Consider the following 17,706-nt stretch of genomic DNA (forward strand, 5'->3'; position numbering starts at 1 on the left):
TTAAGCATCCAACTTTAGCTCAGGTCATGATCTCACAGTTTGTGAGTTCGAGCCCCACATTGGGCTCTGTCTGACAGCTCAGAGCCTGGAGCCTGCTTCGGATTCTGTGTCCCCCTCCCCCACTCTCTCTCTCTCTCTCTCAAAAGTAAATAATTAAAAAAAAATTTTTTTAATCTGGTTTTTGGTATCATTCCCCAGGGCTGTGTCTATACTGCCCTCCACACTGAAGAATATAAATACAGTGCCGTTTCACTCAGGGCAAGCCATGATATAAAGTGGTTATGTCTGCATAAGCAATGCATTTTTTTTTCCCTGTGAGTATTATTACCAAGAGTTTCCAAGTAAAGATTTTCACGAGAAACAGCTGTGGTTTGAAAAGATTTGTGATAATCCAGATGGTTTCTTTGAGGATAAATCTACTTGATCATTTAAAATTAAAGTCTTTCAGGAGAGTTGAGTGTCTTTATGATTTTAAATACACTACGTGTGTGTGTGTGTGTGTGTGTGTGTGTGTAGATACCATTGGCCTGTCTTGCTTGGGGCTTTATCTTTGGAAACAACAAAAAACTCCTCACAGTGTCTCAAATTATTCTGCAATTAAGCTGGCAATATACCTGAGGGAACTCTGGGTGACAGCAGAAACTATTTGTGAAGAGTTATAGTCAGACAGCAACTACTCTGTCTGGAGTATATGCACTTAGCCTCTGTGGGAATTGCCTCCCGCACCTTCCGAGACAAGATGCCTAATCATATTGCACAATTATAATGCTGATTGCACATTGCTTCACACGTCGAACACATGCCATCAGATTGCTAGCCTTGTCAACTTGTGGGAATCGGGGCGGCCAAAGGCCCCTAGTTCCCCTGACTCACTCCTTCGGGGCCCAGTGTCCACTTGGGGCTCACGGACCACCCACAGAGGCTCACCGTGAGGTTTGCGCTGGTCAGCCTTCATAGACGGCACTCGGCACCCCAAGATCTTTCTAGACCTTCTCGCCCATCAAAGCTAATCTTATGTTGCCTTCGTGGGAGCTTTCCTGGATGTTCCAAAGTGAAGCAGCAGAGCGAATTCCTTGGGAGATGTGAGTGGCCAGTGAGCTTTACTGCGTTACCCTTCCCCAAGATGTGCACAGACTCCTCAGCATCTCTTCACGATCAGTAGAGGAGTCCTCACTGGTGGACGTGTTGGGCTCTGTGTGGGCCTGACACGCTGGTGTTTGGCTCTGGAACCTCTTCCCAAGTTTTACCACCGCACCTATTGCAGCCGTGAATTTAAAAAGCCCTGGTGAGGAGCAATGGGGAGATTTTGATAAATAGAGCCATGGAAGGTCGGTTATTATTCGGGGGGCGGGGGGCTCTTAACTGATACAATGAATTGTCAAAAAGAAAAAAAAAAAAAAAAGCCTGTTAACATGGGACAACCATAAATTAACCTGTGGGCAGAACATCATGTTTATCTTTTCAAAATTTCTGCTACGGGCAGAGACCCCTGAATGGGTAGATAAAGGTGGCGAGAGTTGTACAGTCCACGTGCGTGTGAGACTGTGTGAAATGGACAAGGAAGAAACGTGAGAAACAGCACAACTCAACGGCGTTGAGTAGAAACCGGAGGGCGGAGACGTGGCCAAAGCACCCGGCTCATCAAACTGCGTTAGTCTCTGCTAATCCCCCAGAGGCACCTGCCAGGTCACTTCCCATCTCTGAAATGGAACAGAACCGTCTTTGGTAGCGCCACCGGTGGCAGGGAGAGAGGGGCATTCCAGAGTGATGCTGACCCCTGAGGGGTCGCCCGCCCTGGTGCCTGCCACAGCCGCTGACTATTGAAGGGCATCTGTGGCCGTTGTCGGTGTTTAACTGCCCACCTTACAAGGGTGTTTGAAAAAGAAACGGGCTAACGGGGGGAGGTCCATCCCCCGAATCGGATTGCTAAGCCATCTGGTGCTGCAGCTGACCTGAAAATGAATCCAGTAAATTTCAGACCTGAGTTACAGCTGGCATGGGGAAATCTAAGAGACAGGTGGTTCCCTTAACAGCTGTACATCCAGTTAGGGTAGGCAAGAAAGAAAATTCCAACTCTGTTGAACCTTCACGGATTTTCTGGGATCTTTAGTAGCCCCCGGCCCTTTTACCATGATAATGACCACATCAGGGCAAATAATATATCTCTCCCTTCCTTGGTTGAAATAATCTGTGCAGGTCAATGCATCTGAGATTTCAAGTGGGCATGTCAAGTGGTGGATGGAGGAAAAAAGACTATGGTTGTTAGCCAGGAGGGTACTCCCAGAAATGAGAGTCTTTCAAGCACGTTTCTACTCTGGATTAATACAGACTAGTGTCTCTTGAGGGGAATAACCACACATTGCCGTATCTAAGGTGGCTACTTAAATTTGTAGTTTCACATACCGTAAATTTTAAGATAACTTTAATCAAACACTGTTTTTATTCAGTGAATTAGTATGCATGCTGAATGAAGTGCAAGCAAAGAATAATTTTGACTTAAAAAAAAATGTGTTGTGAATGGAACACTTCGGCTATATAGCCATGTTGTTTTGAGAAGGAGTTGAGGCAGACTTGGTTTTTATTCACTGATTGAGAGGTAATGAAACTAACTAAGGTACAGAGGAAGTAAGATGTTTCTGTCTAAGTCACTCAGGAACCCAAATGTGTGAAACCAAAAGTAGAATCTTGGGGTGATATTCCCAATCCTAATGTCTTCCCCCAGAGCCCCCACGATTATGCAAAATGGTCATTGCATGCGGGTGCCCAGCTGAGACCACAGGTAGAGGCAGAAATTCAGCCCGGACCCCGCTCACCAAGCCTTGGGCCATGGCAAGGGGCTGTGCCCATCTGGAGATGGGACACCTTTTCCCAAGGTGCCAAGTCTGTTAGTGGAGTCTGAGGGGCCTGCGCTGTTGGGTTGGGGTCGGGAAGCAGATCACCATGTTAGCCAGGATATTCTTCTGTGCGTTACAACGAGAAGCATAGCTTATCTTGGTGTAATCTTTAAAAACTCTTGTCTAAACGATATAGAGTCAGGGAGGCGAGAGCTATGCACAATTTGAAGGGGGTCTGTTGAGGTGACCCTGATTTCACCGTAGCAGTTGTACAGGCGGAGTGGGCCCTGGGTGAGACTGGAAAGTGTTTGAGATCTGGGGTATCTTCCCATCTCCCCTTTTGGACATGAGGCTCCTTTCCCCATTCCTTTCCCCTCTGCCTCCCGATGCCGCATCACTCTGACATCAGCTTCAGACTTGCCCTTTCTACACACACAGTGACCCCCACACCCACACACACCTTGTGCTCACTAAGAACGTCGTTCAAAAGGAAAGCGCTTTAACCAAATTCATACTAACATGTAAATAGCTGGGAGCGATTAGATGTTTCCATCCCCAAGGGCAGCATTTTAATACTTAGGCAGGAAATGAACTGCACCTTCCTGGTGGATGTCAGGCAGTGAGAAGGCGTAGGGATTCTGTTGCAGGGTTAAAGGCAGGAGAGCTTTCTTTATTCCCAAGACCGTCGCGCATTGGTCTGAGCTCTTCCCGTTGTCCCCACACATGGGGTTCACTCACTTGGATCATCGTGCTTCTCGCTGCTTTCATCTTACTGTCTTCAGCTGTCTGTGTTCGGGGCCCCTGCCCTTCCACGGTCCCCGTGGGCCAGAATGAACTCCGTTCTCAGCTCTGAGCCTGGCCACGCTGGCCTGTGACCCTCGGCTTCTGAATTGCCTTCTTTCGTGGCGAGCCTCACAGCCTCACATTTTCCACCCCACCCCTCAGTCTTTTTCCTAAGTGTCCCACTCCCAAAACCTGATGCTTGAGAGCATCAGACTCTGCCTCTGTTTTGAAGCTCTGGTGACCAAGGCTGAAGTCAGGGGCCTCCCCCATTGCCCCTTCTCCGGCAGCCAACCTTGTAAGCCCGTGAGACGGGGAGAGGGAGAGAGAGAGAGGGGGAGGCGTTACCGAGGTTCTGTTAGGAGCTTTCAGAAAGCAGAGGTTATATGTCTCTGTGCTTTTCTTACTCTAGCAAGCCCAGTGAAGCATAGTTGGTATTTTTTTTTCTTCTTAGGGTGTTTATAGTGGGTTGCTGGAAGCTGGGATTTGACTTCCCTGTTTAAAGTTACTCCTGGGTCCAGGGCGCCTGGGTGGTTCAGTCGGTTAAGCATCTGACTTCGACTCAGTTCATGGTCTCACCATTCATGAGTTTGAACCCCGCATCGGGCTCTGTGCTGACAGCTCAGAGCCTGGAGCCTGCTTCGGATTCTGTGTCTCTCTCTCTCTGCCCCTTCCCCCCTGCCCTGAAAAATAAACATTGAAAAAAAATTACAAAAAAAAGTTTACTCCTAGATCCTAAGCACATCCTATAGCTCATCTTGGGTTCACTTTATGCCACTGAAGCCAAAGCCACTCATTAATTTGAAAAAGTTTTGTTAAAAAACAAAAAATCTACCATCAGGCCACATAACTCTGGTCAGAGAAGTCAGAATAGCTGAAGCGAAAAGCATGCTAAAAATAAAAATGGTCAGTCTGTCCATCTGTGATTTTTTTTAATTTTTTTTTTAAATTTTTTTTTTCAACGTTTATTTATTTTTGGGACAGAGAGAGACAGAGCATGAACGGGGGAGGGGCAGAGAGAGAGGGAGACACAGAATCGGAAACAGGCTCCAGGCTCTGAGCCATCAGCCCAGAGCCAGACGCGGGGCTCGAACTCACGGACCGCGAGATCGTGACCTGGCTGAAGTCGGACGATTAACCGACTGCGCCACCCAGGCGCCCCTTTTTTAATTTTTTTAATGTTTGTTTATTTTTGAGAGAGAGGGACAGAGTGTGAGCAGGGGAGGGGCAGAGAGTGAGAGAGAGAAAGACACAGTATCTGAAAAGGCTCCAGGCTCTGAGCTGTCAGCACAGAGCCCGACACGGGGCTCAAACTCACAAGCTGTGAGATCATGACCTGAGCCGAAGTCGGACACTTAACTGACTGAGCCACCCAGGTGCCCCTGTCTGTGATTCTTTCAAGAAACTGCATAATGTTCACTTTCTTCCATTGTGCCAATGAATGCCTACATTTTAGGAGTTCCTAATCCTTGGATGCATGTGGTATGAGTGCCAGGAAGCGATGATTGTTTTCTGCTTTCTCTAGAAGGTGAGGTTTTGTATATTTAATCTCAGTAGACTGAAACAAAATCAAATCTGCAACAAGTTTCCAAATTTCTTTTCCGAACGAGGAGGAAGCATCATAGATGTATTTAGGAAGGCTGAAGGAATGGAACTGCACTTTATTTTCCCCTACGTTTTTGAGTGAGTTTTCTTTTCAAATTTGTATTTAAATTCTAGCTAACATACAGTGCAATATTGGTTTCAGGAGCGGAATTCCGAGATTCATCCCTTACATACAACATGCAGTGCTCTCACAACAGGTGCCCTCCTTAATGCCCATCCCCCACCCACCTCCCCCCCCATCAACCCTCAGTTTGTTCTCTTAAAGGGTCTGTAGTTAAGAGTCTCTTATGGTTTGTTTCCTCCTCTCTCTCTTTTATCCTCCTCCCATACATCCGTCTGTTTGGCTCCTTAAATTCCACATGAGTGAAATCATATGGTGTTTGTCTTTCTCTGATTTGTTTTGCTTAGCCTAACACACTCTAGCTCCATCCACGTCGTTGCAAATGGCAAGATCTCATTCTTTTTGATGGCTGAGTAATTTTCCGTTGTATGCCACATCTTCTTCATCCATTCATCAGTCGATTTACCATTTAGGCTCTTGCTATATAGCTTGGCTGTTGTTGACAATGCTGTTGTAAACATCAGGGTGCATGTGCCCCTTCAAATCTGTATTTTTGTATCTTTGGGGTAAGTACCTAGTCATGCAGTTGCCAGATCATAGGGTAGTTCTATTTTTAACTTTTCGAGGAACCTCCTTACTGTTTTCCAGATGGGCTGCACCAGTCTGCATTTCCACCAACAGTGCAACAGAGTGCCCCTTTCTCTGCATCCTTGCTGACACCTGTTGTTTCTTGTGCTGTTAATTGTACCCCTTCTGACAGGTGTGAGGTGGTATCTCATTGTGGTTTTGATTTGTGTTTCCCTGATGAGGAGTGATGTTCAGCATCTTTTCCTGTGTCTGTGAGCCATCTGGATGTCTTCTTTCGAAAATGTCTATTCATGTCTTCTGTCCATTTTGAATGAGGCTTTATTTTGAAAAACCAGAATGCCAATTTATGATTCTGAACTTCTGCTGGCTTATGATGCCAACCCCCTGTTCTCAGCTGTGCCATGTTTTCTAGCTCTTTGCCATACTCCCTTCAGTCCCCAAAACAGAACCGAGGTCGATGCCTCAGTTACGCATTTCTTTCATGCTCCTTGCTCTGCTTGGTGTACGAGGACCTCTCAAAGCCCGCCCCAGCTCTGTGGCTCCATGCTTCAGGACCCTTCAGTACAGTCAGGCTGAAATATTTACAGTCTTCATGAGTGCGTCTCCCCACTTTTTTTTCCTCCGTCCAGCTTACAAAGACAGCCCAGAGGCAGCATCTTTTTTCTTTCAATTTTTATTTTTATTTTTATTTTGTTAACATAATTTATTGACAAACTGGTTTCCATACAACACCCAGTGCTCATCCCAATGAGTGCCTTCCTCGATGCCCATCACCCACTTTCCTCTCTCCCCCACCCCCCATCCACCCTCAGTCCATTCTCCGTATCCAAGAGTCTCTTACGGTTTGCCTCCCTCCCTCTCTGTAACTTTTTTTTTTTTTCCTCTTCCCTCCCCCCTCCACCTGTGAGTGAGAACATATGGTATCTGTCTTTCTCTGACTTATTTCACTCAGCAGAATACCTTCCAGTTCCATCCACGTTAAATTTTTAAAGATTTTGTCCACTCCCTTTTCCTGAGCCTAATTGTGCTAAGAAACTGTATGCTAATGAACAGATCGTTAACTGGTTTCTTTATACGATTTTAGCAGCTACCTTAACCAGTATCTTTAGCTACCGGTTGGAGGTCAGCCATCCTTCAGAGGACAGAAGTGATGGTCTAAGGCTTCCACACCATTTTCTTTGGTAGAGGACGTTGGTTAGGAAGAGGGGTTTTGCTGGCCTCTCCGGGGTGGGGGGCGGGGGGGGGGGCACTCAGCCTGGACTCCCATCAGCTCTTGGAAATAAGGAATCAGAAGGTTGCCCGTTGATGTGCTATAGCCGTATCTAATAATACATGGGACAGTGTGTCCAAACAGATGTTTGGAGATGTGACTACCCGTCCTGTAACTAAATTTCCAAACTGGTTAAAATGGTCTTTCATTTTGGCCGACAAAAACTAAGTATCTCTCATATGGACCTTTGCCTTATGATACCATGGTGTAGATAAGGAATAAAGCACTCTTTTAGCTTTTAAGAACCTTATAATCCAGTGGTCTAAAGTATTGGGTTTAAGAGAGCGTTTCAAAAGTGTGATGTTCTAGAATATCCCTTCAGGAAATTATAGTTGCCTTGGTCACTGTGATTAAACACTTCTCCGTCTGTACTCGCTACACACGCCCCATTAACACGTCACCCACCACTTCTGCCCTCATTCCTGAAGAGCTGTGTTCCAGGTAGTTGGTGCAAAGAGTTATGAATTGATCTCCAACGTGGGTAAAGCTCATAAATGTGGTTTGGGTGAGAGGCATTGGTAAATGCTTTAGATGTTACTACTGTTCTCATGCACTTGATTATTTTTAAACTGTGCATCCTTTTAAGTAGATTATTTGTTCGCCGTAGTCTCCATTATATCTAAGCAAAGCACTCACAGAAATTTCTAAAACCTTTTCATTTCTCTCTGTAGGTTGTTGTTTCGTAACATTTTATACAAGAAAAGCTGCACTTGAGGCCCAGAATGCACTGCACAATATTAAAACTTTACCTGGGGTGAGTCGGTTTACTTTTGTACCAAAATCACTTTATTGCTTGAAAATGGTCCTTTCAACTGAAGGTTCTAGTGGCAAAAAATGACTTTGGTCTTTTGAGGAGTGTGTGCTAACCCTTCTGTTCCCCTGCAGTAGCCAAAGCAGCTGGCCGACCCATAAAGGAGCATTGGCATTAATGCTGATGGAAAGAGTTCTCAAATAGTATGTCCCCTGGTTAGAAAATCAGAGTGACCCCACTGCGCAGCAGCGGCTGCCAAAGAGTATTGGGTGGGCTGAGATTTTAAAAGGGGGGAGAAAAAAAACCCGATACACACGACAGAAGCAGATGGAAAAGGAAAAGCTTTTACTCACCAGGAACCCCTTTTGAAATTTAGTCTTAGATTTTCCTTTGAAAGGGCAAAATGTACCCTGGATGGCCATAATATTAAACCTCCTCATGGTTTCTCAACAGTCAGTGGCGGTTAACAACAAAGTCAATGTTTTAATGCCTAATTTGTGACTTCGTGTTGATAGAGAACGAAAAATACAAAGCTTAACAATTTTTTGCCATTTCCTTCCTGGTCATATTGGACGATTGGTACAATGGACAAGAAACGAACTGATGTTGTGTATAGCTGCTTCATCAGAATACATTATTTCTGGGGTTTCATGGCAGTGTTATTGATTGCATGCTGGTATAAAGTTCCTGGGCTGTTTGGTGTTTTCCCCACTGACCCAAATGTCAGTGATGAGTTCATTCAATGTCGTGACAATGTGCGTTGGTTATAATGAAGAAGGTGTGGTGAGCAGAACAATAATGATTTTATTGAACTCTGGTTTGATCAAAAGAAAAGAAAGATAACCCAGTGTCCCCGATGTTTCCAGGGCATAATTCTAGCTGTCGTTTTGTTGTCTCTGTGGACACACACGAACACACAAGCTCACACACACGCATTTGCTTAGCTACCTTAGATCCATTGAAAATTTCATGGGATTTGTCACGGCAAGATACTCAAGAAAAAGTTTTCAAAACATTAGTCACCCGAAAGTACTGAATTATGAACCCTGGTCTTCTGTCACACCACTGTGGCTTCTCCCTTTCCCTTAGAGCAAATCAAATCGTGGAAGATTCAAAAAAGCAAGCATGTGATACCAGAATTCTCTGTCCCCATTTCACGACTTCTTCCTCAAACCCTTTGAGTGGTTTTATTTAGTAAGGCAGCTTTTAGTACATCTCAGTGCTTTGCTCCATGACTTTTAAGTATTATTTAAAAAAAAAAAATCTTTTTAAATGTTTATTTTTGAGAGAGAGGGAAATAGCATGAAGGAGACGGAATCCAAAGCAGGCTCCAGGCTCTGAGCTGTCAAGCCCGTGAACGGTGAGATCATGACCTGAGCTTGAAGTCAGACACTCAACCAACTGAGCCACCCAGGCACCCCTAAGTATTATTTGAAATAATTTTATTATTTAAGTATTTATTTTGCTTATAAATGGAAATATTTTTTCCAATGGAAATTCTAGGAGGTTACAGTGTTTGGTCACATTTTCAAATGAAGCAACCAAGGCAAATATTGACTGGTTCGGCCAACTGTAGGATATTCTTGTTTAAATTTCTCAGTCTCCTGATCAAACCCAAAGGCTACTTTGTATTCCCGCTTTTGAAAAGAAATACTTTACAGTAATCCGTACACAAAATCCGTTCTAGGTATGTTTAAAAAAAATACTTGAGATGATGAATTTATTTAGCATTTAGGGTATATTGATGCCAAATCGCATTCTATTTTAAACTAATGCAAAGCTTGGGTAATTTGAATTCATCTGCTCCACTAAAACTTGCACAGCTACCTGTGTGCCATCCTTATAGGTGAAGACACTCTCAAGAAACCCAGAGTCAATATGATGAGTGAGCCATGTTGAAAAACATACGAGGGACTAAGTCTGCCTCTGTTGGGGACATCTTATTCTGACCCTTTCTTAGCAAACAAGTAGCATCTTCCGTATTAAAAAAAAAATTTTTTTTTTTTTTTTGTTGGTGCATCTATCTGTTTTTCTCTTCTTAAAAATTCTACATGCAAAAGTCGGAAATGGTGATGTTGGAGACATGTTATTAAGGGCAAGAACTCTGGAGTTGGAAAAGATGGTTTGGGGATTGTTTTGGTTTTCTTTCATCCAGTTCAGTTTCATTTGCCCAATGACTTCGGGCGGGTTAAATGGAAATTTTGAGAAGACAGGTCTGATTTGTAGGCTGATAGCCTTCACGGTGCACACACTGTAGCTACATTTGACACTTCACATTAGGTAACTGGGAACAGGGTTTCACATCTTGCATTTATGTATATCTTTATCTGATAAACATCACCCTGAACAGCTATAGGAAGAACATGAAAGTGGTTTCCTTTCAGCTGTGAGCTTTTGGTGGACAGGAGGCAGGGGGACCAGACATGAAAGATTAATGCTTATTTTAGGGGAAAAAATATTACAGGGTGCCTTGCTGTTTGATTACAAGCCTTGGAATTAGTCAACATTTCCATAATTCTAAACCAATATACACCTGTTTTCCCACTGTGATGTGAAGGCACAACTTAATTTAACAGAAACCCTGCTGTGCTAAATCTCTCATTAAATACCAAGTGAGTTCGGTAATTTAAAGTTGTAGCACTACTATTTTAACTGGTTGCCTTCATATTATGAAATTAATAAGAAATTAATGATGCACTTTGCCATATGCCTTCAATTTCTTTCTGAATAAAAATAAAAGGGATAGAGAAAAATGCATCACCAGCTGACACTTTAAAGCTTTTCTGGTTGTAATCATTTTTCCTGCGGATAAAGTCCATTAAAAAGGCACTTGATGCCTTTTTTTTTTTTTTTTTTCTAAAGTATCCAAAACTTTCAATTGAAAACAAGATCAAATAGCGCTGAGGTTTCCGCGCCCCCCCCCCCCACCCCCCTGCTTCATTTTCTTCTGCAGTTGATGTTATGTATCATAGGGAACTTTTATCATGCAACCAAACTTGATTGATATTTAGGGACCATCTTTGGGTCTTGAGAGAAACAAAGAACTCAGTATGGCAGAGGACAAAGTGCTGATGGGACCATCTGTTATTGAGTTGAATGTGTTTGCTCTTAGATTTCTATTGGAAGGCACCCTTTCTTCGTGCCGTGTACGGGTCATAGAGACCCTTTCCATAGAGGATGGGTGATGAGGTGAAGGAGCAGGGTCTTACTCAACAGTGCAGAGTCACTGAGGACACGTTTTTCACGCCATATGACTAAGGAAGAAATGCTCGTCATAAACCTAGAAATACAGTATTGGGAATAGGGAGCAAATTCAACAGCTCAGCACAGGGAGAAGCAAAGACTGAGCCTCTGGATGGCATTTCCCTGGCGTGGTGACCAGCTCTCCTCTAGAAATGGAGGCTTGACGCTTAGGCAACAGATCACATCTCTGGCACGCTGCCTTATTTATTCCTGACATCTCATTAGATTGACAAAACACTACTAACTATTGAGTGCCTACTGTATGCAGTAAGCTGCAGGCACTAAGCTGTGGCAGTTCATGCCTGCATGCCTGTCTGCCAGCCCTTGAGATGCCTAGTGAGTAAGACTTCCATCACCTGAAGAGAAGACCTTCCGTGTGTCTGCACAGGCAGAGCTTCTTGGGGAACCTGTGTGTTTCCTGCAGAACTGTTAGCCTGACTTTTTCTACAGCTGAGCCATTGGTGTTTCCGGACAGATTTTGGTTGCCTCTGCCTTGACAAGTTTGGCACGTCGGGCTAACACATAGCTTCTTTTGTTTAGGACGGCACAACCTAACTGGGAGAATTAGTCAATAGAAATGTCATCGTCTGCCATTGTATTGCCCAGAGAGAAAAATCCTTGTAGAGGCAACTTGAGAGATTCATTTTGTGTTCACTGACCTAATTTAGCTTAATTAAAAAATAAAGTGAAGACCTTAATCGAAACACAGAAAAACTACCACGATCTTTTCAATAATCACATGTCCAGGACCAAATATCCCCCATGCCAGTGACAGCACTGGGCCTTACGTTACGTTATTCTTTTCTCAAGGTCTTAAAACATATTGTCTCTCGCAGTAAGGCTTTCTGATTGAAAACCTACAGCAGTATCATTAGAGCATTCACTGTATAAATTAATTTAATTAAGGATGTAATAACAGAGAGGAATACAGTTTTGGAAAAGCTCTTAAATTTTAACAGCAAGGAGGAATCAGAATCTAAATGTCTTGTAAAATATTAATTGCAAATTTCTTCCAGACATTTTCTCTGCCTATGCCTTCCTCCTTCCTCTCTTTTTAGAATCACTACCAGTTTTATTAAATGCAGTTTATATTAAGGTGTTACTGCCCTAAGAGAACATTTGTTTAGAGCATTCCATTTCAGCGTGGCTTACCGAAAGGTGTTTTATAAGAACACTTGGAGTGTGAGCGAGGGCTCCACGTAGATTGGAGATATAAAAACAAATGAGGCTGATCCAGTAGGAAGAAGCTGTAAATAAAACTGCCTCTTGGGACGGGTGTGTTCACCCACATGAAGTGAATGAGCCCCTTCTTGGCTTCCCTGGAAGGGATCATTTACCTACGCGGGCAGGCACTCTCCTTCCTGCCAGGCGGCCTTCCACACAATTCTCCATAGAATTGTCCCCCTGTGTCCTTTAAGAGCAGAATGCTGGGGTTTAATATTCTTCCAGCAGAACAGCTTGGCTCTCACTGGGACCAAATTCAATTTGCCCATTGTAATGCATTTTGAGGTACTCATTTTCTTTGAACCACCTCTTCTAATTATTAATATGTATTTAATGCCTTTGTGCTCAGAGCCATGATGATTATTTTATCATTACCATCATCGTCATTATTTCTGTCGTAAAACCCCTCCAACCCCATCTCATCATGTCATGAAAATCGTGCCCCCCACCAAACCATCTCATTTGAATCCAAGCCTAACTAGACCAGGCTAGATAAAGTTTTGTCTCAGATGCCATTTATTTAGAACAGGAAGGCACCGCCAGAATGTCTACATAAGCAGAGTTAAGTCTTCAAAAGCATGTTATCATGTAGAACAGAGCATTCATACACTCGTTCATCAAATATCTACTGAAATTTTTTTTATCTTCAATGTTTTTATTTATTTTCGAGAGAGAGAGAGACAGAGTATGAGTGAGGAGGGGCAGAGAGAGAGGGAGACAGAGAATCCGAGGCAGGCTCCAGGCTCCGAGCTGTCAGCACAGAGCCCGATGCGGGGCTCAGATTCATGAACCGCAAGATCATGACCTGAGCTGAAGTCGGACACTTAACCGACTGAGCCACCCAGGTGCCCCAGTATTTACTGAATTTTTATTGTTTGCCAGGAACCGTTCTGCGTACCAGGGAATACAGTAGCAACCGTGCTGTTTATAACTGAATCACCCAAAAACAAAGCCAGCCACCATGCCTGTACTTGGTTAAGGTTTAATAACTAGCTCTTGGATATTTCATGCCCAGATGAGCTACTTTCATAAAGTGTTTCCCAAGGAGTCCACCTTTGTTCCCAAAAATGGCACCTTTGCCCACACGTCTTCCAAGGGCTCCAAAATAGAGGGTGAATGTGGATTTGCTGTGTTGTGCACTCCTGTGTGTGTGTGTGTGTGTGTGTGTGTGTGTGTGTGTGTGTGAGATAGAATTTGTATCCTCTACACAGACCCGTATGTATGTCTCTATATACTGAAGATGGGCATATATTCACACACATCCATATGTGAGTATTAATTCAGCCAAATAAAACCAGGAAGATACAGCTTAAAATCCCGCCCCCCCCCCCTTTTATTTGGCCTGCCAACGTATTCTTAACTACTTTGCAGTCACCTTTCTTATATTAGGTTTCGTGAACTGTGTAATTCTCATGTTTGTTTGTCTGTTGGTTGGTTTTTGCTTTGAATCGGGATCATGGCTAATTCATAGTGCATGTGCGAGGGTACTTGAGAACCACCATTTAATGGTGATAATCCCTGCCTTCCACCTTCTTAACGGAAGAGTAGGCGCCGAATGAGATAATGTATGTAAAGCTTTCTGAGCCCCTGAAGAAATGTGCTTAGAAGACATTGTTTCTACTTGACAGATTCTGTAGGTGTGAACTCTTCTGGGGTCGCAACCCAACATATAAAATGTGTGTGCTGTGGCGTGTGTAAATCGGGACATTTGGCGTGCATTCTTCAGATTTGCATTTGCGGGACTGGGCCTGGGCTGAAATGTTTGGCCTTCCAGGACTTCCCCAAAGCAACTATTGCCCTGCTGTCGGTGCTGTTTTAGCAGAACACTTCGTCCTGCCGAAATGAAAGCTAAACAAAAAGTGAGGACTTTTTTTTTTTTTTTTTAAGTAGGCTTCATGCCCAGAGCAAAGCCCAACACGGAGCTTGAACTCACGACCCTGAGATCAAGACCTGAGCTGAGATCCAGAGTCAGGTGCTTAACCGACTGAGTCACCCAGATGCCCCAGAACTTTTTTTTTTTGAGATGACCTTGTAAGGGACTATGATGGAGAGTGCCATGAGGTGCCTAGAGGGCAGCTCCCCAGGGCTGTAGCCACCAACTGGAGCTAAGCCAGTGTGGAGGAGAAGCGCTCAAGCTGCAGAATCAGGCCCACATGGGATTCAGGCAGGCATGGCAGGGGTGCTGGGCTGCTCATTGCTTTGGGCCTGAGACAGAAAGTTGGAGGATGAGGGCCGCCTGGCTGGCTCAGTCGGTGAAGCATCCGACTCTTAATTTCGGTCATGATCTCATGGTTCATGAGTTCAAACCTTACGTTGGGCTGTGTGCTGGCAGTGTGGAGCCTGTTTGGGATTCTGTCTCCCTCTCTGTGTTCCTCCCCTGCTCACTCTCTGTCTGCCTCTCTCAAAATGAAAAAGAAAGAAAGAAAGCCAGAGGATGAAAGAAACTCCAAGCCCAGTGGTTCCCAGTCTGGAGGCCAATCGCAAGGGGTCTGGGAAGGCATATTTTAATATTTCGCAAAAGGCCACTGGAAGTAATCTGTTTCACCCACCGTAACATTTTACATGCCACCTCAGCAAGGCTTCTTTTGCTTTAGGCTGGCAGCCAGTCAGGTCAGGAGCTTTGATTGGCAGTTATTGACCTATGGCTTTGATTTTAACTGTAATAAAAAGCTAGTTACTTTTATTTATTTTGAGAGAGAGAGAGAACACGTGCACAAGTTGGGGAGGGGCAGAGAGAAGGAGAGACAGAATCCCTAGCAGGCTCTGTGCCATCGTCATCAGCATGGAGCCCAAGGTGGGGCTTGAACCCACAAACCGTGAGATCATGACGTGAGCCAAGATCGAGAGTCAGATGCTCAACTGAGCCACCAGGCACCCCAAAAACCAGTGACTTTTAAAATAGGGCCCGCTCGATACAAGGAAATCTGTGGGAGAAAATTCATGAGGGGTCCTTAGTGGTGAAATGTTGAAAGTGACTGAGCTGAGCAGCCCAGGTAGCATGGGGTTAAAACAGGGAGCAGTTACACCAGTTTTTGATAATGAGGTTTCCGTGGAATGCCGTGCAGAGGCTCAACTGCATTCCCTCGTTACCAGGACTGTTGTGAGGGCTTAGGAAAGCATACGTGCAACCTACGTAGCCCAGGGGCCCAGCCAGGGGTGCACAATTGCCCCGTGTCATTGAGCAGCACTGTGGTCTCATTGGTAACGTATGAGGCCACAGTAGGATAGCACAGTGGCAGAAAGAAACAAGAGTCGGATTTCAGAGGTACTCATTTCTCTCTGATATCCCAGGACTACATTGGGAATATTAAGTTCACTTATTAGATCTCAGTTCTATTAGAGGTTGATAAGCTTTCAAAAGAAGATTGTAGGAAAAATCCATGAATTGGATTAAAGGTCTGGATGGAATTGCATAGGAAAGGACTTGTGACAATCAAATGAAAGGGGAAAACTTTTTTCAAAGATTTTATTTTTAAGTAATCTCTACACCCAACATTGGGCTCGAGCTTACAACACCAGGAGAAATGTTGTTGTTTTTTTTTAAAGTTGGAAAATAGTCCAGATTTTGCCCACGGAGTATGCAGTCCCCATGAGAATTCATCACCTGAAAATATTACTGTTGTGCCGGACAGACCGTGAATCCGTCACATGTGGGGTGGGCACAGCTCAGGGGACTGTGTCCAGTAGAGGTGGGCTGTCCAGTTCTTCAGTCTCAGGCTCCAGGCCATGAAAAAGTATGTGACGAGGGTGGGTATGGAGAGAGTTCTCCCAGGAGCCCCAAGGTCCTTACCCACCCACCAAGACGCGGAGAATGGCTGAGCTGGGGGAAGGGACACGAGGATCAGAGGGAGTCTTGGAAACCCCGCCTGGGCCACATCTAGGTTGGTGAGCGCAAGGGAGGCAGGCTGGCCACGGCCACTGGGAGGCAAGGAGGGAAAGGAGTTTCATGTGTCCTTCGCTCATTTGAGCCATAGACTGTGACCGTACACAGGTGCTCAGGAAGTCTCATTAGTATTGTGACATAAGCTATTAAAGTTGTTTTGGTAATAAAGCAGTACCTCAGGACCATATCGTTACGGCTCTCCCTACCCAAAGTCTCCAAGATGAAAAGATAAAGAATAAACAGTGCCTGTGGGAGATTGCAGAAAAGGGACACCACGACAGATGTTCTCTTTCACGTTTTGTATTGTTACTGACTGTCATTTCTTCCCACCAGTAGTCAAAACACATATTTGTCCTGTCATCCCCTTCCCCACCTGTCATTAAGAACTCTTGAAAGCCCTTCCTGTCTTCATCTGCAAAAACGAAATGGTTGGACTCAGTGGTTCTCAGAGTCCTTTGCAGTCTCGTAGGACCAGTCTTCCTCCCGTGCGTTGTCTACGGTAATGTCCTGCTTAAGGAAAAACATCTCTCTGTACATCTCTCTCTCTGTCTGCCTGTTTATCCAAGTGGGTAGCCAGGCAGACAGCTAGGACTTGACTTGCTTCAGTTATCTGTTAGTAGTGTTAGAGTTACACTTGACCCTTGAACAACACAGATTTGAACTGCGTGGGTCCACTTACAGGTGGATTTATCTTTTAGAAAAGCAAAACTGTAACATGTAGTTTCTCTTCCTTGTGATCTTCTCAATGGCCCTTTTTTTTCCTCCAGCTTGCTGGATTGTAAGAATATAACATAATGCAGAGAACATACAAAATATATGTTAATGGACTGTCTGTTGATGCTATGGGTGAGGCTTCTGGTCAACAGTAGGCTATTAGTAGTTAAGTTTTGGGGGAGTCCAAAGTTATATACAGATTTTTGACCACACAGGGGGTTAGCGCGCCAACCTCGCATTGTCCAAGAGCCATCTGTACCTTACATAGACTCATCTGGCCCGTTCGGGGCTTGGCTTCCCACTTTGAGGTTCTCTGGACATCTGCTTCCCACTCCCCTCTGGCCGAGAACCAACAGGGAGCTGAGCACTCGTAATTTTTTTCCCAAGGAACAAAGAAGGAGGGAGAGGCGATGAAGGCTTAACAAGTCCATCTCATTCCTTGCTTACAGCCTTGGTTTGATAAGTAAGGGTGTTTAACCTAATGAGGTTTTGGGATTTTTGGTGGATTTCTTGCATCTCTTTGATTCCTGTCACCTGTTCACATGGATGAGTGAACCGCCTGTGTTTGTAGATGGCTTTATGGTATTCTTTGTCGTCCCTTCTAGAAATGTGTCAGGTGCTGTATTGACAGCGTTCACCTTGTTATACAGAGGACACTGGGGCACCGGGAGATTAAATTAACTCCTCTGACCTCCCCTAGCCAACAGTGACAGCACTAGAATTAGAAGCCACCGTTGCTAAAACCACCCAGTA

General features: G+C 44.5%; 1 protein-coding gene across 14 annotated transcripts in view; it reads left to right on the forward strand.

Moving 5' to 3' along the window:
- The window catches only part of CELF2 (CUGBP Elav-like family member 2), an 836,861-nt gene that overhangs the window by 717,338 nt on the left and 101,817 nt on the right, over positions 1–17,706 (forward strand). For all 14 annotated transcript variants that reach the window (XM_045465677.1, XM_045465676.1, XM_045465665.1 and 11 more), the window contains one exon: positions 7,810–7,892. In XM_045465677.1, coding sequence (XP_045321633.1) covers positions 7,810–7,892 — 83 coding nt within the window. The remainder of the gene's footprint in view (positions 1–7,809; positions 7,893–17,706) is intronic.

This window comes from Leopardus geoffroyi, chromosome B4 (genome assembly GCF_018350155.1).
Source record: "Leopardus geoffroyi isolate Oge1 chromosome B4, O.geoffroyi_Oge1_pat1.0, whole genome shotgun sequence".
Taxonomy (NCBI): domain Eukaryota; kingdom Metazoa; phylum Chordata; class Mammalia; order Carnivora; family Felidae; genus Leopardus; species Leopardus geoffroyi.